At 40.6% G+C, this 25,080-nt stretch overlaps 2 protein-coding genes across 3 annotated transcripts; one reads left to right on the top strand and one right to left on the bottom strand.

The window, feature by feature from the left end:
* The first annotated feature begins 1,828 nt into the window (after window positions 1-1,828).
* tpd52l1 (tpd52 like 1) lies at window positions 1,829-21,288 on the top strand. Of its 2 annotated transcripts, XM_061243005.1 has the most exons (8): window positions 1,829-1,995; window positions 10,538-10,653; window positions 11,389-11,537; window positions 14,894-14,995; window positions 17,716-17,730; window positions 18,570-18,608; window positions 19,334-19,394; window positions 20,066-21,288. In XM_061243005.1, the coding sequence occupies exons 1-8, from the start codon at window positions 1,977-1,979 to the stop codon at window positions 20,189-20,191; spliced, it is 627 nt and encodes a 208-aa protein (XP_061098989.1). In that variant the 5' UTR covers window positions 1,829-1,976; the 3' UTR covers window positions 20,192-21,288. The 2 variants fall into 2 exon arrangements, with proteins under 2 accessions (XP_061098989.1, XP_061098990.1); XM_061243006.1 differs by lacking the exons at window positions 17,716-17,730; window positions 18,570-18,608.
* Window positions 21,282-23,831, bottom strand: hddc2 (HD domain containing 2). Its single transcript, XM_061243004.1, has 6 exons — window positions 23,711-23,831; window positions 23,343-23,464; window positions 23,148-23,250; window positions 22,590-22,658; window positions 22,356-22,494; window positions 21,282-21,861 (listed from the first exon to the last, which is right to left on the bottom strand). Exons 1-6 carry the CDS (start codon window positions 23,780-23,782, stop codon window positions 21,728-21,730), a joined length of 639 nt encoding a protein of 212 aa, XP_061098988.1. The 5' UTR covers window positions 23,783-23,831; the 3' UTR covers window positions 21,282-21,727.
* Between the last annotated feature and the right edge of the window lie 1,249 nt (window positions 23,832-25,080).

Here is a 25,080-nt window from a genome sequence, read left to right on the forward strand (position 1 = left end):
TCCCTGCAACAAAGCAAATTGTTTCATTGTGGATACATGCTATCGCATTCATTTTTTTATGTTATTTTTTTTTTGTTACGTTTACAGTTGCTAGTGACAATTAATTGTTATTCTTTGAGATATTACTCTCTAGCTCCAGCTCAAATGACCCTTTCTTTATTTGCATAAAATAAATGTCCAACAAAATATAAACCAACCGTGTTTAGAATAGTGGTCTTTTCTGAAATTGCCTGTTATGTGTTACCCCGAGATTTACTTGTCTCTAGTGTAACTGTTTCCTAGTATTTCACAATTCCACAACAAGACTGCCAGAAAATAATTTGATGAAAGGAGGAGCAGAGCTTGCTGATAGGCGAGCTCCTGACACTTGGCAATAACTAGGGTGGCGAGACTAATATGTGACCAAGCGATACTGATCCACTGCAAATCTCATTTGAGGAAGATGTCTAATTCAATATAGCCCTAAACTCAAGTGACTGCTAAAAAGTAGAAACTACAAAGAGCTAAGATTTTCAATTGTTGAATATTACCTTTATTGCATATATACTGTAAATAAAATATAATTAAATAAACCATACATTTTGAGAAGCTGGGCTTCAGTAGAATACTGACAAGCAGGCAAATTTGTTTATCAATTAACATTAAAAAAACGATTTACTGTCCAAGTGAGCAAAAGGTTCAGTGCAGGACAGAATAGTATTTGACAGTTCTCCCAGAAAACAGCAATCAGTAATTGAGATAAATGAAATAACTACCACTTTCCTGTCTGAACTATGTAATGCTAAGTCCAATATATTAATTTGCTTTACTTATAGTCCTGTTCCTGACAATTCAATGAGCACAGTGCTCCTTCCTCTGTCCTGACCATTGGCATATGAGCTAGATTATTGTTCATTAAATTACCGTGTGACTCATTATTGTTGTGTTTATGTAAGAAATAAATGAATTAGTCTACAAAAACAACATTTGTTTTCCCATATTTCTACACAAGGGATACATTACTGACAGTACCAGACAAGCACTGGAAAATCTCTCAGCAATACATTTTGTTGGACTTTCACGTATATAGTGCTGATTGTTCTATAAGACCATTAAAGACAGGTGAAATATTGTTTCAATTCTAATTCTAGAATTAAAGCAATGTTCTTTCTCATACTAATTCAGAGAAAGTCTGCAAAAAAATGTACGCAGTGAATCAAGTACCCGGTGGCTTTTAATTTAGCAGATTTGCCGACAAATCTTATTTCATCCATTATTATCCAAATTTGTGGTGTTTACCCCAAGAAGGTAACATGGAAGGACGCATTGGTTGTTGTATTAATGAATTCCCAACAGAGGGCACTGTTGTGCATCTGCAAGCTGTACTATAATCTAATACACTGTCATGTTCACTTCACTACATTGGAAAATAGGAACCTGAATTAAATGAAGTCTTAGACTAGCATGAAACAAATTAATTTATTCAACGTATGATACTGCTATACATAGGCGTGCATTTCATATGAAACTAAATAATTAATTTAATGGTGACTTACAGTCTGATATCAAACGTTGATTGATTCATCCGTAAAAAGTTTTTTTTTCTATTTCTATTTATTCTATTTACTCTATTAATGCTTGAAAAAAAACATTAAATAATAATTCCAATTGCCAAATATTATTAACCAAAGATAGCAGAGACAAAATAGACTTCTCAAAACAGGAACAATAATGAAAGTTTCGATACTTTTATAGTATTAGGAAATTGGCAGTTCGTTCATTGGCTATGCGGTTACAGACACGCAGACGCTCCGCCCATAGGGGCGGTGTTGTGAGTGACAGCGGAGGAACTCGGAGTAAACACGGGTCGTGAGGGACAGTTGAAGAGCTCGCAGATAGTAAAGGGCTGGCAACAATAATTATACAATAGCCTATAGCAACGTCACATTTTTGTTTTACAAATAACTGGACCTGCAAATTTGGACAAGACAGCTGAAATGGAAACCAGGCAACAGGGTGAGACAACTTGCATACTAGACTAAGGTTTCTTCTGAAATCGAAACTTGAGCTAAATTGCTGGATATTATATACGAAGAGGAGCACGGTATTGAATGAATTTATGGAACGATGTATTTTTAAATATTATGACATGCCACTTGTGTTATAAGATGCAATACATTCCTTCTGCTTTTGCTGTAAATCCATCGATATAATTTTAGCAACGTATAACCAGAATATGATTAATTCGACACAGCTCAGAAGTCGCTAATGATTCTCCGAACTCATTTTCATTTGTTTATGCCTGAAGAAGTAGTTTTGTGTTAAGATCCATTGCGATTTAAATGCATGTTGTGCAGATTCATAAGACAGTCTCATTAGATGTTTATTTCGGGCCAGTAGCGCTGCTCCGCGAAGCGCGTCTACTGTATGATAAAGTTTCCTGCAGTTATGTAGGCTAACCATGAAGAATAGCTTTACATTGGAAGCAGATTTGTTCTCTGTTTCCCGTTCAATGGAACCATATGACTCGCTCGAGGCCACATATTTCTTTGTTCCTCACGTGACCACCTGACCCAAAATAATTGAAATCTTGTGACCTTAGGTATTCAACAAAAAAAAGTTTGGCCTTCTTGACTCTTGTGGCATTTTTCAACGGAACGTTTTGTTCTTTGTTCTCTGTAAAAGCGATAGGCTACAGGTGCTGTAGTTTGATGAAATGCTACTTTTTGTGTCCATAAGTGCTAGGAATTCCAGCTGTGTTCAGATAAAGACCTTGTACCCGACAACAGTACTGTGAAGTTACTAGATCCTATTAAACTGCCTGCTTTTGTCCTGTGTAAACAAACCCAGTGTGTGTAACGTGCTCTTCTGTCTCTTACTCCTCTGTCATTGGGAAAACAAACGGAACAGAACTGTACTCTAGTATTTTGAGCGAGAGTACAGGGGAATGGGGTAAGACTACGGAGTGATGAGTTGGCTGTGCAGAGAGAAATCCACACCGATTTAGATTGTTTAGCCCTTGTTCCCTGCTAATGTACATTACTGCAGGTCTGTTTGTGATCAGTAATAGGCCTGTCTATTATCCCAAGTCCCTAGAATTGAGACATGAATTTTAGTATTTTTTTGCTTTTAGTAATTAACCCATTAACCTGCATGATGCCCTTGGATGATGTGTTTCCCCTTTCCTGTAATGTATGTACAAATGTATTAATTACCTTCAGTGTGACTTTGTTTATGAAATATAAGGAGTTATGTCTGTTTTTCAATATTTCGGTAGTCAGTAAAGACCTGAAGTGCAACCATTCTTGAAAGGGTTAATTTGGTGATTTGGGCCTTTTTGAGCACACACCATTATGCCTATAAAACCCACAAATATTCAGCATAAGTCATGCTTTTTAGCCTTTTTATCCCTCGTGAAATGCTATCTTCCAAAACCTACTGCCATAAAAACATAGTTATTCATCATCTTCAGTTTCATCCAGGCATTATATTGTAATTTCTGCTTTCTCTTGCTTGCCAAAATGAAGAAGGGGGTCGTCTCAAAACAGGTATGTTTGTGTGACATTTCACTTTTGCTCAAATTCCTATTGTGTGATGAAAAGTGATTCTCTTTTAAACACCTTCCATTTCTCTCTCTCTCTCACACGCACACACACACACCTCTTTAAAATGGGCGGACCTGTCGTTCATGATGCCCTATATGTGCTTGAACCGTTAAGTGCATCTATTCAGACTGGCTGATTCATTTGACATGTAGGCTTGTGAGTGGACTTAATTATTCTCAAATCTTGTGACCTGAGGTATTCTCATCATGTTAGTAGTCAAACGAGTTTCCAAGTATTTCTGGCAACCCTTCAACAGCAGGAAGAAGCAAATCTTGCTGCATACTTTAAGTGTATATCTACAAGCTTTCTGCACACAGCAACCACATCTAAAATTACATGGATGATGCCTGTAAAAATATCGGACATTATTACAGAGTGAGTTACCTAAAATGAACTCTGATTTAACTCCCTGCTGATACTTTTTTTTTTTTTTTTTTTTTTTTTCACTAAAGCTAGGTTTTGAAACAGCTGGTAGCTGGTTGACCAGTTAGACCAGCTCGATACTCAATGTGGTCTGACCAGCTCAAGCTATGTTTTGAAATAACTGGTAGCTGGTATTTCAAGCTGGTCATAGCTGAATTTTACACCAGGGCTCACATCTTTGAGGACTAGGGTTTTTTTGGAATGTTAGAATGTCTCAAAAAGTGTTCTAGAACCATTGCTTTCAATCAGTAGTGATTGTCACATCAGCATTACAGTGTTGAGTTAAGAACATTCCAATCACTTATAATATATTAGTGATCTCACACCTTAAAGGGTTAATTCCATTTAGCAAATGGCAAAAGGCTGTTCGTAATTCAGTTAAGACTAGTCTGATTACCCAGGAGGAGTATACTGCAGTGGAAGATTGTGTAACTGCACTCTTCTGCAGGGTTGGCCAGCTGAACAGCAATGGAGGCAGAATAATGAGCATTGAAACAGGATATTGTCAGTAGACACACTTCCACATTTATTTTGCCGCCTGGGCTCTAATTCATACTCACGCGACTGGAGAACCGTGTATATGTGATGACTGTCACCAAGGACGTAGAGGCAATTTGCAGCTAGCATACGTGTTGGATGTTAACACATCCACCCTACCCATTCTGGTAAGCATGCCAAAACACAGTAAACATGACATACTTAAACATCCATCCATCCATTATCTGAACCCACTTATCCTGAACAGGGTCGCAGGGGGGCTGGAGCCTATCCCAGCATGCATTGGGCGAAAGGCAGGAATACACCCTGGACGGGTCGCCAGTCCATCGCAGGGCACACGCACCATTCACTCACACACTCACACACTCACACCTACAGGCAATTTAGACTCTCCAATCAGCCTAACATGCATGTCTTTGGACTGTGGGAGGAAACCGGAGTACCCGGAGGAAACCCACGCAGACACGGGGAGAACATGCAAACTCCGCACAGAGAGGCCCCGGCCGACGGGGATTCGAACCCAGGACCTCCTTGCTGTGAGGCGGCAGTGCTACCCACTGCACCATTCGTGCCGCCCATACTTAAACATGTATCTAAAAAATATATTGTTACATAACACTCAGGATTGACAGTATACCACTGAGGAAATACCATTGCTGTCTTCATATAGTTTGGTGTGTTTGTTTGAAATCACATTTTCATGATGGTAGTGACTGAGGTAATTTTGTGTCTTTGGAGTGAGAGAGAGAGAGGGTAGTACTTTGTCAGGGCATGAAATTATCGTGGCGTGTTCAGACTTCAATGCATGTAGGAAAACATGCTAACTCGTATACCTTTTCCCCATTGCATTTACTTGCTTACCATGTAGCAATTCTGGATCAGATGGTCTAAGCACTAACAAACATGATGAGTCAACTCTTTTGCCAAATCACATTTTGGAGAACTGATGCAGACTAATGATAGCAGATTGTTTTAACGGGTTTCTGGGCTGATGGCTTTGCAATAGCCAGTGCTAGCTCTGGCTATAAAGCAATCGGTTCGTCACGTGACTGCTTATATTCTCTGTCTCTGAAGCTGTTGCTGAAGCTGAAAGCTGTGCTTGGCTTTGCCCGGACTTGAACTATTATACAGGAGCTTAAGGTTTTAACTCTTTGTTCTTGAGTTAGTGTTCAAAAAGGTGGGGATGGGGCCTGTGTTGGTTCATGCATTACTGCAGGACTTTGTTTAAGATCCCTTATGTTCTATACTAAACATAGATATAGTCTTTGGTACAGTTAGAGAGACAAGCTGCAGTACTTTTGTTGATCTCCGATGGTTTGTTTTTGGCATCCTACTGCCAAAAGAGACGTAATTGCATTTAAGTTATTTTTGATGGGAAACAAATGCAATCAGTGGCTACAAGTGGTTTAGAATGTTGGTGCGATGGAGCCACAATGGTGACGTTGATGCGCTCGATGTGAACAGTGCCCTTTCAGTGCTGTGCTATTTAAGGAAGCAACGGTCACATTGTGGAAACAGAAAAGGTGGGTAATGTGTCTTACAGCTCCCCCGCTGGCTTGGCTGTGATTAGCACTTGGCTCAGTGGTCCCCACCACAGCCCTGGGGGAAATTTCCACTTTAAGGATAACATCGGTGAGTCCACGACCGCCTTCAGACCGTGCCAGACATGTTGACCCAGACATTATATGCGGCGGGGAGTCTTTTCTAAAGTGGCACAAAATGGAAGAAAACAAAACAAATATGATACAAAGTGAATATGAAGATGGCGCACTATATTTGCTACTGCCTCTCCAGCCGATGGCTATTAGCTGTGTCTTGGTCCCTGTTGTGTTTTGACTAGAAGAGCTCTTCTGTCTGTCTGCAGCCAGTTATAAATAACGGTCTTAAAGGGGGTTGGGGGAAGGGGTCATGTGAGGCAGTGGGAATGTGACATTCAGGTGACCAGGCCGAAGGAAGTGGCTTCGGAATGCCCAAAAGTCCCTTGAGAATTCCCCAGAATCGAAAGAGATGTCGAAAATGTTCTGCTCATGTTTTGGGAGAGTGAGGCTGAACTGAAACTGGCGGAATGATCTCACGCTGTCAATAATTGACTGGTACGAACCAAAATAATAATTTGCTCCACTGCAAAACACTATGATTAATTCAACTGTTGACGTCACAGGCAACACATGGCAGTTAAAACATTTTTGGGGTTCATGAGTTAACCTGTCCCATTTGCTTCTTCTTTTGGAGGGATGTCCATATTAATTGCGAGAATATTTTATGGTAATATCATAAATATCCCAAATCCCATGTTTACTATTGCTGCTCTGTGGGAGAGCTATGAGAGTCAATGCAAAACAGCATGCAAAAGAGGAACAATCAGTATGTTTGCTATTGAAAACAGTAATGTCAAATGACAATTAAAATGTGTCACTGGGTTGGGTTTGGCAAATACACAGACCATAAAATCTGAAAGTGGCAAGCTAATCTACAACTCAAAATGTTATGTGACAGAAAAAAACGCTCCCTTGCTTTGTAGTTGGAGTGTCAGGGGCAGGGCAGGAAATTGTATGATAGTATTGGTTGGATATTGAATTATAGCAGTGTGTGAGTATAGTGCAAAAGACAAAAGGCTTACATGGCAACAAGGGATGAAACAAGTGTGATAACGGGCTGTCTACATGTTAAGTTGCTTAGCAACATAATTACAGTGAAGTGTTACCCATAAAGAGGCAGTTGCTCAGTAGCGTTTGAAGAAGAATAAATTGGCATTATAGGTCTCTGCTTCTGTCTTTGAATAGACCTCTAACTTTCTAGCTTGCTAATCAGATACCAAAAAAGCACAGGACCTAACCCCTTTGCACCCTGCTCCCCTATCAGCAGTTGGAACAAGATCTGTTTGTGGAGCATTATGGGTATGCAAACAAAAGCTACTTTATATTTGAATTTGCAAGGGCTTTGCATTGCCTACTTCCTTATGTTCTTGCCTTTGGTGTGAGGAAACACTAAATGCTGTCTTACCTTAAAGCCCTTCATGTCATAACAGTCTGAATGGTGCACCATGTTCCTGAGAGCCGCCTGTTTTCTGAGGTTTGAGTGGTCGTTACTGTCCTCTGACATCATGACAGGTCCGACAATCGAAACTGTGCACCTGAGGTGATGAGATCAGAACTTACAGAATTATTACTAGAACTGTTTCATTGCAACTGACTACTTAATTGGTCTGGTAAATGTGAATGAGTAGGCTTTTGGAGTGTCTGCTTCTGACTGGAAGTAAATTAAATGGCAAAAACTGAATAGTGAATAATGTATGAAACCTTTGAAAAACATTTGTTTGAACCGGAGCTTTAAACCTGCAGGTACCATTAAGACCCATTTGATGTAGCAACTCAGTAATTCAAATATTTAAGTAGTTTTAAGTATTTCTACCTAGACCTTTCAGCATTTAAAAAAAAACAGATGCTAAGATTGGTTAAAAGTATTGGTTTCTCTCCCGTCCTGAAGTACACAGAAAAAACCCAAAAAAGAAGTCATCAAGTCTTAAAATCAAATCTTTGCTAAATAAGACACAAATATTGGCAATAAGGAGAGACAGTTTGGATTTCAGGATTTTCCAGTTGTGTAAGAAAATTTCACTTGTCAAGCAAGCCGCAACTTAAAGCCGGGTAATATTTTCTAGTTGAGAGAAAAAAATATATGATTTTAAGTCTCATTACAAGACTATATCTGCCATCTTAAGAGAATGAAGCACCACAGCGGGTGCTCACAGAGCTCCAGTCCTGCTCCAGGCTCCCGGCGGACACTGCCAGGGATTGTGTTATCTGCTAAAATGGTGTCACATGTCCCAGCACCACGCCAGTCTAATCAGCTGCTGATTCGAAAAAGGCAGCAGAAACGAGAGAGGGATCTCTGTCATATCTTCAGAAAGCATCTGCTTTTGTTTCAGTGTCCTTGTCCGGTGTTGCAGTGGTTTTATGCTTCAGTGCTTTCGAATAGTTGGCGAGACCGGTTCTTTCCGTGTTAAGTATTTTTTTTCATAACCTTTAGAACGCTGAAGGTTGGCAGTGCAATTATTTCCTTTGTTATCAATAGTGATTCAGTCAATGGGAAGTATTCATCTCCAAAGTTGATTGGAATGTATAATCATGCTTTCTTCAGTATCAAATGTCATTTTCACTGATTGTGTGCGACAGATATAGATTTTGTTGCAGGTCGTAACACAGCCGGTGTGCTTCCATGTGTAGCTTCACTGTCTGAATAGGACATTTTCACAGCGAGAATAGGGAACGCACAGGTTCGCAGTACTGGCTGTAGCCCTGTGTGGACTCCAACCTGTAGTCCCAAACCCAAAACGTGACTGCAGCCTCCAGAGTGTTCCAAATCTGTGTCCAACCAGATGCTGATTTTATCGCAGCAATGACTGACTCCTTTCAGCCTGGCTTTGTGATTTCATGCTGTGTTTGCAAACAGGTGGTTGATTAGTAACAGAGGGTGGAGAGAATGAAACGCTAGTGAATATGCATTTGTCGATGCTTAGGAGCAAAACAAAAATACATCACATACAGGGATGTAGTAATAGTGTAATAGGTTGTAATATGTTTTTTTAATTTTTTTTTTTTGTGTATGTTTCAAACATTCTTTTTAAATAATTGATGAGGAGGTTCTGAATCCTCTTTCCATGCATGTGACTCACCAGGCCACATGGCAACCCTAGCATGATGTGTACATCCATGATAATATATTATTTCCTTTGCCTTTTGTTGCTTCATTTATCTAAAGGTTCTTTTTAGCTTTCTTCTGCTTTAGGCCTTTGGCCATTGGCTAAGATCACTTGTCAGGGAGACCACAATATGAAGTTTCCAAAACTGGATCATAGATTTTAAAAATGTTAAAAATGCCTATTGTTACTAATTTTAATTCATGATTAATGTAATGTTATTTTTAGTCATTCACAAAACTGTGGAAATGTGAACTCAAGATGTATTCATTAAGTTTGCACTTGATGAACCTGATCAGACTGCAAGGTGTCATATTCACCATGGGGTAAAGCGTAACCCAGCTAACACAGAGCGTTCTCACAATGTTGCTGCCATGTTGGGGTAATGTTATAACATTCACAAAACATTACAGTAACATTGTGACAACATTTTGTGTTTTCTGGGTTAATACATTGGCCCACCTATCACTTTCATCCACTGCAAGAGCTGGTTGGCTCCACAAAATAGCAGATTTTATGGAGAGGCGCTTGAGATTGAAATCAGATAATCTGGTTTTGAAGACGGAATGGAAAACAGTTTTTCCACTTCTGATTCCATTGGCTGATATCACAACCACCTGTTCTGAGTGTCCTGGGGATATGGTGTCTGTGATACTGATCTTGTATTTAAATCCCTTTTTAATACACCAGCGCACACTGCTGTGATAAACTGCTATGAAACCCACTCACTTTTAATTTCATATACAATTCTTCAGTGCATTATGCGTTTGGAAACCAACTCAATAACATTGTCCTCATCTTGCAATATCCATCGTTTAAGCCAAGCTTGGGGTACAATTCCAGCCAGCATGCTCCATTAGGTGCTCTTAAACATACTGTCTCTATGCTTTGCCGCTGCGTTGTTCCTTTGATGAATCCTTTTATTATAGATGTGCAAAAATACACCTCCGTTCCCAGACTTGAGGTTGAAATAAGTGGATAATTTCACTCCTATGACACAAAAGGCCGTTTTTAAAAGCGCTTTAAAGGTCATGCCTGGAATATTGCAGTTGACACGGTGATGAGCGTTGAAGCCTCATATTTTACAGCCAATATAGCCTCTGAGCCTTGATGCCATGGCAACAGATCCCGGGACCCTTCCAATAAAAGTACAGGTTTGGAGGTTTATCAGTTCCTGGTTTAGGTCGAATGTATGTTTATGTTTTCTTAATGTAAAACAGGGGACTGTAGGAAAAGTAGCCTTGAAAAATAGTTTCTTAGCACAATTGGTCAGAAAGGATTGCTCATCTTCTTCACCTGCTTGGCATTGTTGCTGTGCTGCTCATACCCACAGGTCTGCTGGAGACAGAACCACTGGAGGAAGTGGATGAAGAGATGGTGTCAGAGGTGGACCTCAACAACAGTGTCTCTGAGGAAGAGAGAGAAGAAATTCAAACAGAACTAGTAAAGGTAGTCACTGTTCTTACTTTTAAACTGCTCTTTAACCCTCTCAGTCCCATACGGAACTCCCATTCAACCAATCAAAACAACTGCTATAATAGTGTTTTGAGCCCCAGTAAATATTCTCAACTTTCTCAATTTTCCCGACCAAAACCAAAGCCCCTTGTGGTTTGGTTAGAGCCACTTCATATTGGGCTTGGGACTGAAAGGGTTAACTGTTATGTTTTCTTGGTTTTTTTTGGACACAGAGACTTTTGGAAAGCAGCATGGAGTCATTATGATTGGAAAAGTTATTTGCATAACTGAAAAGTGGAGCAGATGCAAATTGTGGCACTCAGCTTAATCACCGCTTTGCATATTGTGTGATGCAAATGGGGGCTTGTTGGCGTTTGGTTATTGAGTCGAGAAGGCTGCGCAGAGGAACCGTTAGCTTATCTCAGAACAGGGTGCACAGCTGTTTGATGCCCTGCCAGACACCCATCGCAGCGATGTGATTTGCTAAGTCGTTGTCGCAACATTCAGATACAGTTCACAGTGAGTTCATTGACCTTTGGCCTGGTATACTCAGTAGTCCATTAGGAAAGGTTTAATAGATGAGCCACTTCACTAGATAATGCAGACAGAAAGCAACGTGGTCAAATTCTGTAGCTTGGCTGCTAGGCAACCCTGTCTACCTCATTCAAGATCAGGCAAAGAGAAGGATATTAAAATGGTCAGATGTGAAAATACAGTTCTCTCTTACAGTTAGAGGAAGAGATCTCCACCCTGAGACAAGTCCTGGCTGCCAAAGAGAAACAACATGCTGAACTAAAACAGAAACTGGGAATAACAGCGATAAGTGAACTCAAGCAGAACATTAACAAGAGTTGGTACGAAATGCAGACCTCCACTGCGTAAGTCTGGTTTCTATCTTCAGCACCATCATCTTCATCATCCCTGTCCGTCACTCCTCACACAATGCTTTAAGTGCTCCTAATGCCTTTATAAGATGTTCATAAGATGTTATATGTTTGTGTTCTTCAGTATCATAACATGTCATTATAATTCATTCATATGCATGTGTGCAGTCAATTCTTATTAGAAATATGCATTTTCACAATACTAGCTTATACTCATAAAATGTGTGCCTTTCCTAAACTGGTATCTGAAAAGTCAAAGAAAACCCTGATGCGTCTTTTTTGAACAAATCAAAAATGTTTTGAACTAAAATATATTATTCATAAATTACATTAATGGCATTTTGGCAGACGCTCTTATCCAGAGCGACGTGCAGTTGATTAGACTAAGCAGGAGACAGTCCCCCCTGGAGCAATGCAGGATTAAGGACCTTGCTCAAGGGCCCAAAGGCTGTGCGGATCTTAATGTGGCTACACCAGGGATCGAACTACCGTCCTTGCGTGTCCCAGTCATGTACCTTAACTCATATATTTGGTCATTTTCAATTTCCCTGTGAATAAGTTCAGTTTATCCTTCCTCCATATGAATAGGATTCTTATTATGGGCCGTTCATAATTGCTCGAAGGCCAAGAGCCATGTTTCTCCTGTTTGTGGGTGAATAGCTATGTCAACCATTTCAAAACTAAAGAGCGAAGAAAAAAATAGCTCTTATGCACATATACCTAGAGGTATTTTTCTCCTGTCAAAAGAAATTAGACTCATGGCCATTTGAGCGAAGGCTACAGTACGGATGCTATCGCTCACCGCCTGAGAGCTAGAAGCTCGTCGGCCCTGTGATGTCATCGCTTTTGGAGGGCCATGTTAACAAATAGGTTTTTGGCAGTATAAAGCTCTGGCTCACAATAGCCACATAGGAGAGAGCCGTGACATGGGAGAGCAGCGGCCTGGAGTTCCTCACAAGGCAGGGTGCGACCGGGGTGTCCTCATCAATATCAGTCAAATTACTGGCTTTTTTAGAAACCGTGTCATGCTGTCTCATGTAAATGGCCACATTTCACGCTCCATTTGCAGGAGAGCGCCTGTCACGCCTTCTCCCGAGGCGGGCGAGCGCTATCGTGCTAACTGCCGCACGGCGGGGAAATTGGCCCGTTGTGGCCGTGAACTGCGCTAATGGTGTCAGTTCGCAAACAGCTAGGGCCAAGGGCGTCCAGCTTCCCAGCTACACTACATTACCAGTCTGTCCGATCTTTGGCGCAAATATGCGCGCGTGAACGAGCTTGCGTGTTGGGTCACCGTTGTCGTGGCGACTGCAAGAAGGCCCAATAATTTGGCTCACTTGCAGAACGAGAGAGAACATGTTAAATTAGAGTCACTGGATGATGCCACTCCTTACACCTACACCTAGAGTGGGGTGGCATGCTAGCACAGCAGTTAGCACTGTTGGCTCATAAGAAGGAGGCTTTGGGTTAATCCAAGCTGGCCCGTATCCTCTTTGCGTTGACTTTGCATGTTTGCGTGGGCTTCCTCTGGATCTGCCAGTTTCCTCCCACAGCCAAAACATATAGCCCAGGGTCTACAGAAGAAAATTATCTGACACATTTGCAGAAATATTATTAGTGTGCACTGCCCCTGTCACATAAGCTGAACTAAACTGATGTTTATTTCCTGCTATTCTAGTGCTGAACAATTGAGAGGACATGCGCTCCTTCCTCAGAGATTATTATTCACTGTAATTGAGTTGGGTTATTTGAGTTTCTGGGGCTTTCTGTTTGATTAATTGCATATGCTGTATATGTAACGCTATAAATATGTTTCATGCTGAACTTTAGGCAGTCCAGGATCAAGGTTCCTACTGGAAAATCCAGCTTTTCCAGCTTGAAAATTGAGCTGGTTATAAAGCTAGTCTAGCTGGGTATGAGCTGGTCAACCAGCTAGTGCTTGTACCTTGTCTGGCTGATCAGTTACCAGCTTTTTCAAAACATAGCTTGATCTGGTTAAACCATGTAAAGCTGGGACCTGGTCTAAACTGGTCAACCAGCTAAATCGTGTTGAACTGGGAGCTGGTCTGAACTGATCAATCAGCTACAAGCTGTTTCAAAACCTAGCTTGAGCTGTTTTTTTCAGCAGGGTGTTCAACATTAATGAATAGCAGTAGGAATTGTATAGTTATTATTACTAATACAGTAATAACTCCATATATAAGGAAATGTGTCAGATAGGGTGCTCAGAAACAGTTCTTCATTACTTATTATCTGACTCAGCAGTTTGTTTCTCATCTCAGTATTGCTGACACAAACCTCAGGTCTCTCAAAACAGGTGCATTGCTAATTATACTCTGAGGTGAAAGTAATGTTTTTTAGTTAACTATATTTATCTCTAAATCAGATCTCTAAACTTGACTTCCTCGGACCAAAAGGCAGCTGACAGTACTAGGCTTTAGGGTTCCTGGTTGTTTCTTCATAATCTTATAGTATAATTTCCTCATAACAAGCTCTGCAGTTACCTTTGAGATATATGTTCCTCATTCCGAGAAGGCAAAGATACCAGAGCTGGCACCAGGGCAATGTTCATACATTTTCGCTTTGTGGTGTAGTTTTACTTCTGCCTCATGTGCCGCATTGTCTTTCGCCTCTGGAGATTGTCTCTCTCAAAGCCAGGCTGCAAACGGGCTGTTAGACCAGAAAACTGAGAGTAAAATCAATGAGATCCTCTTTTTGGCTTTTAAGAAAAATGCTACTGTTGCTGTGCTATTCCTCAAAGCACATATTTCTACAAGGGGACATGCATCATGTAACAGTCATGGATGGAATAATGGACGTTTTAATATAGTGGTTTTACTAAAGCATGCATTTTAAACCTCAAATGAGGTCAATCCCCATTCATTGCAAACTGACAAGTAATAATTCCTTCATTTTACTGTTTGGAATTGCAGTCAGAGTTTTGATTGAATCCATGTTCTACACCGTTGTGGCTGACTCATAAATCCATTGATCTCTAGATATTAATATTTTAAGGTTATCTCCCGAACATGAGAACACACTAAAGGACATTCTGCCAGTGAGGAAAAGAGGGGCGGAAGAGAATATGTGTTCTCCTGTGTTGCTCTTGTAATGTGAACTGTGGCAAGGTGCAATTACAGTAAATGTGCTTGCTTAGCATGTGTGAGTGTTTGTATGTGCTTGTTTGTGTGTGTGTGCTTGGTACAGATTGGCATAGATTTTTGCTTGAAGATAATGTTTATGTCAAGCTCCAATTAAATTAAATCAGTGTTAAATGGTGTTTGTAGTGATGATGTAAGAGATTATATAACTTCTGTGCCCATTAAGCCTTTACTGTTTTTCTTTCTAATCAGCTACAAAAAGACGTCAGAAACGCTATCAACAGCCGGGCAGAAGACCACTGCAGCTTTCAGCACGCTGGGGACAGCCATCAGCAGGAGACTAGGGGACATGAGGTGGGACATGTTCCTCCAACATGGCCTCCAGTTATGCCAGTTATTTCACTTCATACTCTCTCTCTCTCACTCTCTCACTCTGTCTCTATCTATCTCATGCCCTCTTTCTCTCTCTCTCTCCCCCCTCCCTCTTTCTCACTCTCTATCTCTCCCTATCTCTCTCGCTATCTCTCTCTGTTTTGCTCAAACTCCCCCCTCTCTCTCTGTGCCCTCAAGCCCTTAGGGTCACTTGCTGAAAAACACAGTCTTCTGCATTTTCAGCCATTAAGTCAGTCATTGGCTGGATGGCGGCTCCGGAAGTCTGGAAGTCCTCCTCTCTTCTCTTTCTCCGTTGTGGTGTGGTTGACCCAGACTCTGATGCAGGGCCGTGTTTGTGTTACATAAGGCTCCATGCATTAAGCAGATTTGGGCTGGGCAGATTGTAAGGAAGGGGGACTGAGTGGTGGAGTGGATCAGGCCTCAAAGGGCCGCGAATTAGACCAGAGTCAGGCTGGTGAGGCGCCTGCCACAATCAGCATGGATTAGCAGCCGGCCTCCATCTCCCCCTCTCCCCCTCTCCCCCTCTCCCCCATGGTGGCCTGGCTGTGGTCACTCTGGGCCCTGCAGGGCTATCATGTACAGACCGCGGTGTTATAGAATTACACCTCTAATACCCTGCTGCCTCAGTCGCTCACTCACTCTCACTGAGAACAGGGAGGGAGGGGGTGGCTGGCACTAACTAAAAGAGAGACTTTTAAATGTATGTATTTATTAACCTTTATTTATACAGGGTAAGTTTACTGAGCGCGCAGACTCTTTTGCAGCAATGCCCCCCCCCCCCCCCCCCCCCCCCCCAAGTGGCCTAACATGCATGTCTTTGAATGAATGAATTGTAGCTTGAAAGCTACCTCTTATTAGATACTTATTAGTATGGCTTTTGGCCATATGCTGTTGTTAATAGCCATATTTTTCATCTGTAGCAAGCAGAACTTAAGGTTTATCTTCACAATCCTCTGTCACAATAAGCAGATGGTGTAAGTTTTACATGCAAATAAATGATAGCGTAATAGATAATAGAGTGTACATGTTAATAAATAAAAATGATGATTGCTGATAAGGAATTCAGAATAAGAATCTGACTGAGCTCAAAACAACGCTTTCATGTGCTTCAGCTTGTTTGGCCTTGAGCTTCTGTATCCAAGAAGGTACGGTATTGTTTGTGTGCTTGCGTGTGCGCCTGTGTGTGCACGTGTTTGTTTGTTTTCCCACTTCTAATGTGTGCAGTGGAAATAAACCCTGCTCTCTGCGGGAGTTTCCTGTGCTGTTTAAGGGAAGTGTAACCTGACAGGGTTGGCATGGAAACAAACTCCTCCCCCCCTCCACCCGACCCCATTGTGTTCAGTGAGGAGAGGACTACTGTATCAGGTCTGGTCAGATCCACTAGAGTTATCAATACCTGCTAACAGTAGGCCTACCCAGGTATTGTTTGGTTACAAGAAACAGGAAGTAATATGAAATAGGCCAGATGATTAACAAAGTCAACCTGCTGAAAAAAACAGCTCAACTAGGTTTTGAAACAGCTGGTAGCTGGTTGACCAGTTAGACCAGCTGTATAATCAAGATGGTTTGACCAGCTCAAACTATGTTTTGAAACTGCTGGTAGCTGGTATTTCAAGCTTGTCTTGTCTCAAGTCGGCTGTTTGATGTAGACTGGGATTTAGAGTACTGTTGACTGACCTGCAGTCTACCAGTCTATCACAAGTAGAGCGATAAACATCAGCCATGTTCGTAACCAATGAAAAGACACAAATAACTAAAACTAAACCAATGGACATTACTTATATGTATTCCTGAACGAATAGCACAGTTCAGAGACCTCAAAACTGATTCCCTACAGTGGACTTTTTATTGGGCAGAAAAACTTTGTCATCCTTCAGACTGTCTGAATTTGCATGTGTGTGATCCAACAGACCTTGGTTGAAATTGTATTTGTTTTGGATTCAAATTCTCAGCATTTGATTGAGCTTGCCTAATGTCTTGGAACAAATTGAATGATCTCAAAAGTCTAAACCCCGCCCATCTGCTTTGAGGGCTCAAATGCACCAAAAAGTATTTGAATCCAAAAACAAATACTATTTCAACCCAGGTATGGAGTATGGTTTGAGATCTGTTGTGGGAGAATTGTGGGAAATCTCTAAATGTGTGTGATATATTTGTATATTTGTATATTTTAAATACTGTAACCTTCCCTGTTTCTGATAACATAACAGCAAAGGACTTTTATCACACCACAAAGAAACAGAAGCATTTCCTATATGCACGTTGAATTATTTCCTTTGATCCAGAAAAGATTCAGGCAGTGTTACAGTGCTGCAAGCTAAAAGTTCCCTTTGAATATAAATTTGTGCTGGTATGAATAAGGCTTTCTGATCACACTGGGTGGGAAGGTCTGTCTGTATGAATCATGAATGTTCAGCTATCTTCCTGTCTAACCTCGAAATGAACTGTAAATACGAGTTTCAAAATATGCCTGGCACTATACTTCTGTTTACTCACCAAGCTTAACTTGCCATTCCTGGTTGTCATATTTATTTGAACACCTGTATAGGTGATATTTATATTCAGTAGCAGTTGTGTTGAGAACAGATTAATGAATCTGCATGAAGTATGACTGTAATAAGTCCAGGTGATATCAAAATGAACCTTTGACTTTTCCCCCATTTTTCCTTGTGCACCAAAAGATCAAACTCAATTGGGTAAGAGACTGTGTTATAATGTGGATATCATTAGCAAGTAGGTGTCAGAAAAGGTTGCACTGAAACTGAATTGAACTAATCGGCAGTTAATTCTGCTATGCGCAACACTCCATTTCTGTGCAACGTGCATGCCCAAACCTGTTACCTTATCTTTGCCTCGCAGTCAATTGGAAGCTACAAGGGTTACTTAAATACAGAGGCATGCCTTAAACTACATTTAAAAATAAATAAGTTTGGAATAGTTAAACTGGGACCTGTTAGCGAATGTGAATGTACTGCTTCATCAGTTTCAGTGTAACCACAGCATGACCATAACAGTAAACAGGAGAGCATGACCGTGATTTTATTTTGACAATTTCAATAGTATGTTCAATATTTTAGTTTGTTGCATACTTATCTTTTTTTTTTTTATCAGTCTCAGCTTTAATCAGTGCACCCTGAACAGTGTGCTTTCTATCAATTGCAAATTGTCTTGCGAATCAATAGAAAAATAATCAATGCTTGGACACCTCTAAGGTTCAGATAGCAGTGAGTCTATTGGCCACGGTGTTTTTATACTGCCTGACACTTAAGATGTGCATGACGCAAACTTGGCAGCCATAGTCCCTCAATAATTCACACCATTGTCACTGGACTGCTAAATATTTAATTGTATTTTTAACCAAGTAAACCGGAGCTCATGTGATATCTGGAGGGTACAGAAGAGTGCATGCTCGCTCAGAGGACAGAGGTTTTGTAGTCGTGAGTAGTGTGTGTCTGTCCACTTTGCATGCTTCGTATGAAAAGGCGTTTTATTGATTTAACCCTTTCTCACCTGGCCACACGCTCTCACGGAGCAGATACTCTATCCGCCATTCAATGAGCATGCCCACTATGAGGTAAACAAGCTGTGTGTGTCTGTGCGTGTCTGTGTGTGTGCATGTCTGTGAGTGTGTGTGTCTGCGTGTCTCTGAGTGTATGTGTGTACTTGCGTGTCTGAGTGTGTGTCTGCATGTCTGTGTTTGTCTGTGTATGTCTCTGTGCGTCTGCGTGTCTCTGAGTGTGTCTGTGAGTATCTGTCTGTGTGTCTGTGAGTGCCTGTGTCTGTCTATGTGTGTCTGTGTGTGTACCTGCGTGTCTGAGTGTGTGAGTGTGTCTGTGCATGCAAGTGTGCCTGAGGGTGTGGCAGCTACCCTTTGATTTATGATCTTCGTACGTGACTAAACCGATCATAAATGAAGGATCTTTCATTGAAAGACGCTCACATGCTTCACTGTGTAATTATTTGCCTATAAAATATATTTATCATTGAACAGAAGAAATTCTGTGAAAAGTCACATTTCCTGTTTTATTATAAGAAATATACACAAGCAATGCTATTGGCTGTACCAATATAATTTAGTTTAACATGTGAAAAAAAACATTGCTCCACCTGTTCCTATTATCCACAGTGTGCTCTAACAAGACTGCATAGTGGTGCCTATATTCTGAGCCCTTGAATATACACTGTAAAGATGACAGAAAATAAGGGTCATTTAAGAAGCAGAAGTATACAGGAAAGATTAAAAATGTGTTATTCTGTCAAATAATGTCTATTCACAAATATTTATTTATTTCCCAACAGGAACTCACCCGGTTTCAAGACATTTGAGGAGAAGGTTGAAAACACAGTTTCGACCCTAAAGGTAAACATATTTTTAAATGGTGGGTGGTATTGTGTGCACTCAAGTCCACTTTTATGTTCTCCGTGTACTGAACAAATTTTAAAAGCCAACACTCAAAGAATTGCCATTATTTCCTCACTGCAAAAAAAAGTCTTAAGCATTTTTGTCTTGTAACGAGACATAAAATCTTATCTTCTTTCTCTTAAATAGAAAATCTTACTTTTTTAAAGTTACTTTTTGATTGAGAAGTGAAATGTTGTTACCCCATTGGCAAATCGTTAAATATTTTTGTTTTATGTAGCAAAAAAGTAATATAGTCTATATGTAAGACTGTAATACTTCATAAGACTTTTTGCAGTGTTAAAATCATCAATTCCATGTATGTACTGCTGCGAATGCTGTTCTCGGGCATGTGAATCATACATATTTATCTTTTTTGCTGATGCTACTTATAATTTCTTGCATATCCAATGGCTCATTCGTCCAGTGGAAATGTCTGCTAACTGGCACAACTGGAGCGTCTCCCCAGGGATAGTCCCATGATCCTCAGGCTCAAAGCTCTCCAATAAATCACATGAACACTCATGTGATCCCTCATTTGTGGCTGAGGGACTGGAAAAAATTAAATTACATTTTATTTAATCTGCCTTTTGCCGTGCGTCTGTGTGTGTGTGTTTGTGTTTCTGGAAAAGTCCAAGGTCGGAGGAACTGGTAGTGGAGGCAGTTTTGAAGAGGTCCTGTCCTCCACTGCGAATGCTAGCGCCCAGGATACTCCCAGCAGCAGCGGACTGATGGACAGCAGTGAGCGGACATGCTAGGCCCCGCACCCGCTCCTCCGTGCTATGCTCTCTACTGCCCCCTATGGCCCCAGGACCACATAGTCTACTGAGGAAAGCAAGTGAATCAGAGGCCCCCAGAAGCAAACAAAAAGATAAAAGTTTTTTGACACTACAAGCCTCTGAAACAATCTGTCCTGATAAAAGGACCGTACCCTACATTACAATGGTTTGGTTATCACATTTTGTTCTCAAAAGGTTATATGAACATACTGAATATGTTCAGGCTGTTTATAACAATGTCTCTAGTCCATGAAATACTAAAACATTCCAAAGCATTCCTCAGATGCTCTCCAAGTGTTTTGGAGCCATATTACTCAATTGTGTCGTCTCATTATGTGAAATAAACAAGGTATTTACACCAGCATACTTTTTATGATATGCTCAGTCTCGTCAATTTTCTGCATTTTTTCAGCTGTCGCTTTACAATAGAAAACAATCTTATGTTTTGTACTAATACTTGAACTTGCTTGTGCTGTGGTGTCACACTAAAATATTTGATTAACTTAAGGAGTGCTTGATTATACAATGTACCCTGTTTGTCTTTTAAAACTTGAGACTGTGGGTTCACGATTACTCTTACCGTATCTCATGTCCACACTCACCTCCGTCTGGAAAGTCAAGACACGGCATGCCAGACCTAAACTCTTACCAAATGACAAGCGCGTGTTCCTCGTATAAAGCTTTGCAGAGGTTTAGGGAACTCTGTTTAACATTCCTATTTCTACGATTGGTAAAATTCCTAGAAGATGAACCAACAAACCTGATTTATGTCCATGTAATTATGTGTTTGACTAATCTGCGTTTTTATTTATCAGTGGTTTTAAACCCATTTTGCCGTGGTTTTAATTGTTGGTCATCATTGATGTTTTCATCAGCAAATGTCTTAGAACTGTCCCTCTTATTTCAATGTTCACTTTAAGACCTTTGATGATGTTACATATAAGCACATCATTTTTGTTTTTTTTTGTTTTTTATAAACAAAATTCTAGCTAGCTACCCGGTTACAGAGTATACCACTGTATGGATATACCAAACTGCATTTTCTGCAGATATGTTATTAAAACACCAATTTTAAATTGGGACTTGTTGTGATTTATTAACTCGCTGTTCAACAGTGCTCGTACATTACAGAATAATGCCAGTTACAACAGTTACATTGCAGGTCAGAGGTTACACTAGCTGTGTGTACTGAAGGAACCGGTTTATTTGCTTGAACCATTATACAAAAACAGGAACACTGGACTGCAGTGGAGCTGCTGAACCCAAATAAATACAAATGACAGTAAAAGGAGGTAGAACACATACTCACAACTGCCATACTCACAAGCTCCATATTACCCAACTGATTCTGCAGCAGCTTTTAAATTTGGTCTTTTATACTCAATAGTAACTCAGATTGGCCAAATGAACCCACACTATGAAACAGGGAAGTTAAGGGTCACTTGGTGAACGGGAAAAAAAAAAAAAAAAAAAAAATGGCCGCCCTCTCTCTGACAGAGAGAATGGGTTTGGAGGTCAAGAGGTGCCAGCCGGTCTGTCACACTGACTGTCTGTGGTCTGGCTGTCCTTACTCCCTGTGGCTATATGACCAGCTCTCTCCTCATTCAAACTCTTCAGCAGCTGCAGGACTTCAGGGTGGTGGAATCGGCCTGTTAGTAAAGGAAAAAGTTCCATTTTATTCATATTCAATTCTTTTGAATAATGATTTCCTCTTATTGCTTATTTGGCTTTCTTTAAACTCAGGTTGAGTGATCAACTCTGACAGGAAAATTGATCTTAGTGTTCGAACTGCTTGGCTGACAAAATTGGTTTACACATTAGTTTCTGGACCCTACAGCAGTTTCACATACACCTCCGAGACAAGGACACCACTCCCGTCACAGGGCCATTACTCTTGATACTTCTGTTGAGACTTACCAATTATTGAAATTGACATGGGTTATCACACTGGGGATTGAACCCACAACCTCCTGGTCAATGTTTGTTTAAAAATTATAATTCAGCGTTCTAGAACTCCATTGCTTTGTCATGAACACACACACATGCACGCACACAAACACACACACACACACACACACACACACAGACAACACTGCCATGAAGCCAGACACACACAAACCCACAACACTGCCATGAAGCCAACCTTGAGTGGAGTCGAAGAACTCCTGCAGCCTGCCAGGCGTCTGCTCTAGCTGCTCGTACTCGTGGGCCTGGAGGATCATCTCCAGCTGATCCAGCTCCTTCACCAGCTTGGCCTCTGGGCTGGACTGCTCCTCGTATTCCTGGCAGGGCCGAGGGCAAACATACGCCATTAAACACGTAGGATCGGGTGGATTTTGACTGGCTCGTGAAAGCTGGCCGGACCGAATGAACTCACGCTCCACAGGTCATAGATTTCTTTCCTCATGCCTTCCTGGAGCAGCCCGGTCAGGTGCTTCATAGCCTCCTAGAAAATAAGGCTACCTTGAAGGACACACTGCACAACCTAACACACTGTACATTAGATACTACAAATTTAAAAAGCTATTTCTCATCAATGGAGACAGACAACATTACAACAATAAAATGATATAGCCTATTTTTAAATTGCATATTTTTATGCAATTACAGATTCAACTCAATCATGTGCATGGATACAAAATTGAAAACCAGAATCCAAAAGTAATTAGATAATGTATACTTTTCTTAAAATCCATTCCAAACGAATACACACCTGCAAATTGTTTTACTGTTCAGTTGAAGCTGAATACCTTCAAAATAGAAAATTGTGAATTACCCCCGCTTTGGTCCAGGAGAGTACTATCACTGACTATTGACATTTCTATAGTAAGCAGAGCTTTAAAGATCTCACAAAAAATCAACTATTCTATTCTGGTTCCAAAATACATATAAGCACGATGACATGGCATTTAGTGGGTTTGCTTGGATAACTGACCTTTTCCCTTCTATGCTTCTCAGCTTTGCTGATGTTATCTGCTGGAGCAATATCACCCACGATACACTCTGCCATATCATGGACCAAGGCCAACTTCATGCATCTGCATTTTAAAGGGAAATATTGTTTTAGAGGTTACACATTACTTCAGGTGAAACATATGACAGCCAACAAGCAAGCAAATAAGTTGCCAACCTGTCCCTGTTGATGTTGCGGTCTGTGATGGTGAAAGCCATCATTGACATTCTGTACATGTGATCTGATACACTTTCCGGTTGTTTGACATTTCTGTACACCCAGCCTGTCCGTGGTACGCGCTACATGGATGAACAATAGAAATACCATTATGCAGTTCAATGTGAAAGACAGACAAAACACATTAGTCTATGCAAATAAGTTACATACTTCTTGGCTAACTTATGTGGCTAACGTAAGATAACTTATCTCACAAACTTGAGCATTAACTAAGCAGGGCAAACAAATGTTAATTTTGCGAACATGGCTAATCGGTTACCCTTCACCAATTAATATAATTCCATTCTTGATTTTAAACGATGTCTTACTTTTAACTGTCCAATCAGTTTCATGAATTGTAGCATATTGCACGTATTGCCTGCCGGACCATTGGCAGCCATTACTCAGACAGTGAACCGGAAGTAAATAGAAAGACAACAACTGAATTGAATTGAAAGAAAAATAATGTCATGAAAATTACCAGTAGAGGGCAGGCTCTACCAAGGGAGCGGAGACAGACTTGCGGTGTGGGCAGTTTGAGAGAATCTCTCAAGCTTTAACCCACCACCCCCACCCCATGTTAAATACTGTATTTGTTGCCATAAGTTGAACTAGCTCTTCTAAGAAATACAAATATACAAAGTTACTTTCAATTTGTACTTTTCACTCAGTAAGTACAAAAACTATCATTTTCCCTTTAGAAGTTTTGTCCTTGCCATGTATTCATGCACACAATGTTTCCCCTCCAAAAGTGATTAGGACTCCATTCAGAGAGCATCACAAACATGTATGTGAACACACACACACACACACACAGACAGACACCGTGAAATGTTAAAACTGAAAATGATTCAAGCTCAGTCCATTAGAGTAATTTATTGCACAGCCAGAAGCTGTAGTGTACAGGCTGTGTATAATTGTAAGCTACTGATTACAAATTCATTTTCAAACCTATCTCCATGTCAAAAGAGGTGAAACTAAGATCAAGAAAATAAAAAGGGGGTTAAAAAAATAAATAGATTTTTATAGAAGAAATCCAATTCTACTCTGTGAAAAGTGTTACACAAACGTACACAGTTCTCCAGTGGATTGGTGTGGCCATTACTTGCATAAACACAATTTCATTCTTTCAATTTCAGCAATGGCTGAAATCTCCAAATTGTGTCGGTGAAGAAAGAAACTAACACTTACATTTCTCAATGTATACCACCATACCACTAACTGGAAAAATGAATTGTACAATCCATTGTGGCAGAGTTCTCTCCCTGTTTCTCTATTACTATCGCAAGCAAACAGAGCAAAACAAATTATGACTCAAAAATATTGTTCTTATAACTTATATTTCCCTAAATCCTGCAGTCCAAATGACGTTTGCCCATGTATGACATATTGGTATTTGGCTGTTATGAAATACTTTTGACACTTTTTAACTTTCAGAATTGCGATACACTTTGATGCCTTCATAGCAAAGACACTGTCCTCCTGTATGTGAGCTGCTACAACCCCAGCAGCCCAGGTCTCTCTGACACGCTTTGGAAGGCAGGAGGATGTCATGCCTGGAGACTTCCTAATGAGATTTATCAGTCTTGCGTGCTGGTGTGACACGCGGCCGCCCTGACCGGCGTTAAACCTGCGTGAATATATAATGACTGTTTACATGATACTGTTGCCTGGCACACAACAAAGTACTGGGCAACCA

The sequence above is a fragment of the Conger conger genome, chromosome 5, assembly GCF_963514075.1.
Source record: "Conger conger chromosome 5, fConCon1.1, whole genome shotgun sequence".
Taxonomy (NCBI): domain Eukaryota; kingdom Metazoa; phylum Chordata; class Actinopteri; order Anguilliformes; family Congridae; genus Conger; species Conger conger.

Coding starts and splice junctions, on each gene's coding strand:
- hddc2 (XM_061243004.1), bottom strand. CDS start 23,782: ATGGCTGCCAATGGTCCGGCAGGCAATACGTGCAATATGCTACAATTC. Junction 23,251..23,342: donor CGCAACATCAACAGGGACAG/GTTGGCAACTTA, acceptor TTTAAAATGCAG/ATGCATGAAGTTGGCCTTGG. Junction 22,495..22,589: donor AAATCTATGACCTGTGGAGC/GTGAGTTCATTC, acceptor CGGCCCTGCCAG/GAATACGAGGAGCAGTCCAG.
- tpd52l1 (XM_061243005.1), top strand. Junction 18,609..19,333: donor ATGAGCATGCCCACTATGAG/GTAAACAAGCTG, acceptor ATTTCCCAACAG/GAACTCACCCGGTTTCAAGA. Junction 19,395..20,065: donor ACACAGTTTCGACCCTAAAG/GTAAACATATTT, acceptor TTTCTGGAAAAG/TCCAAGGTCGGAGGAACTGG.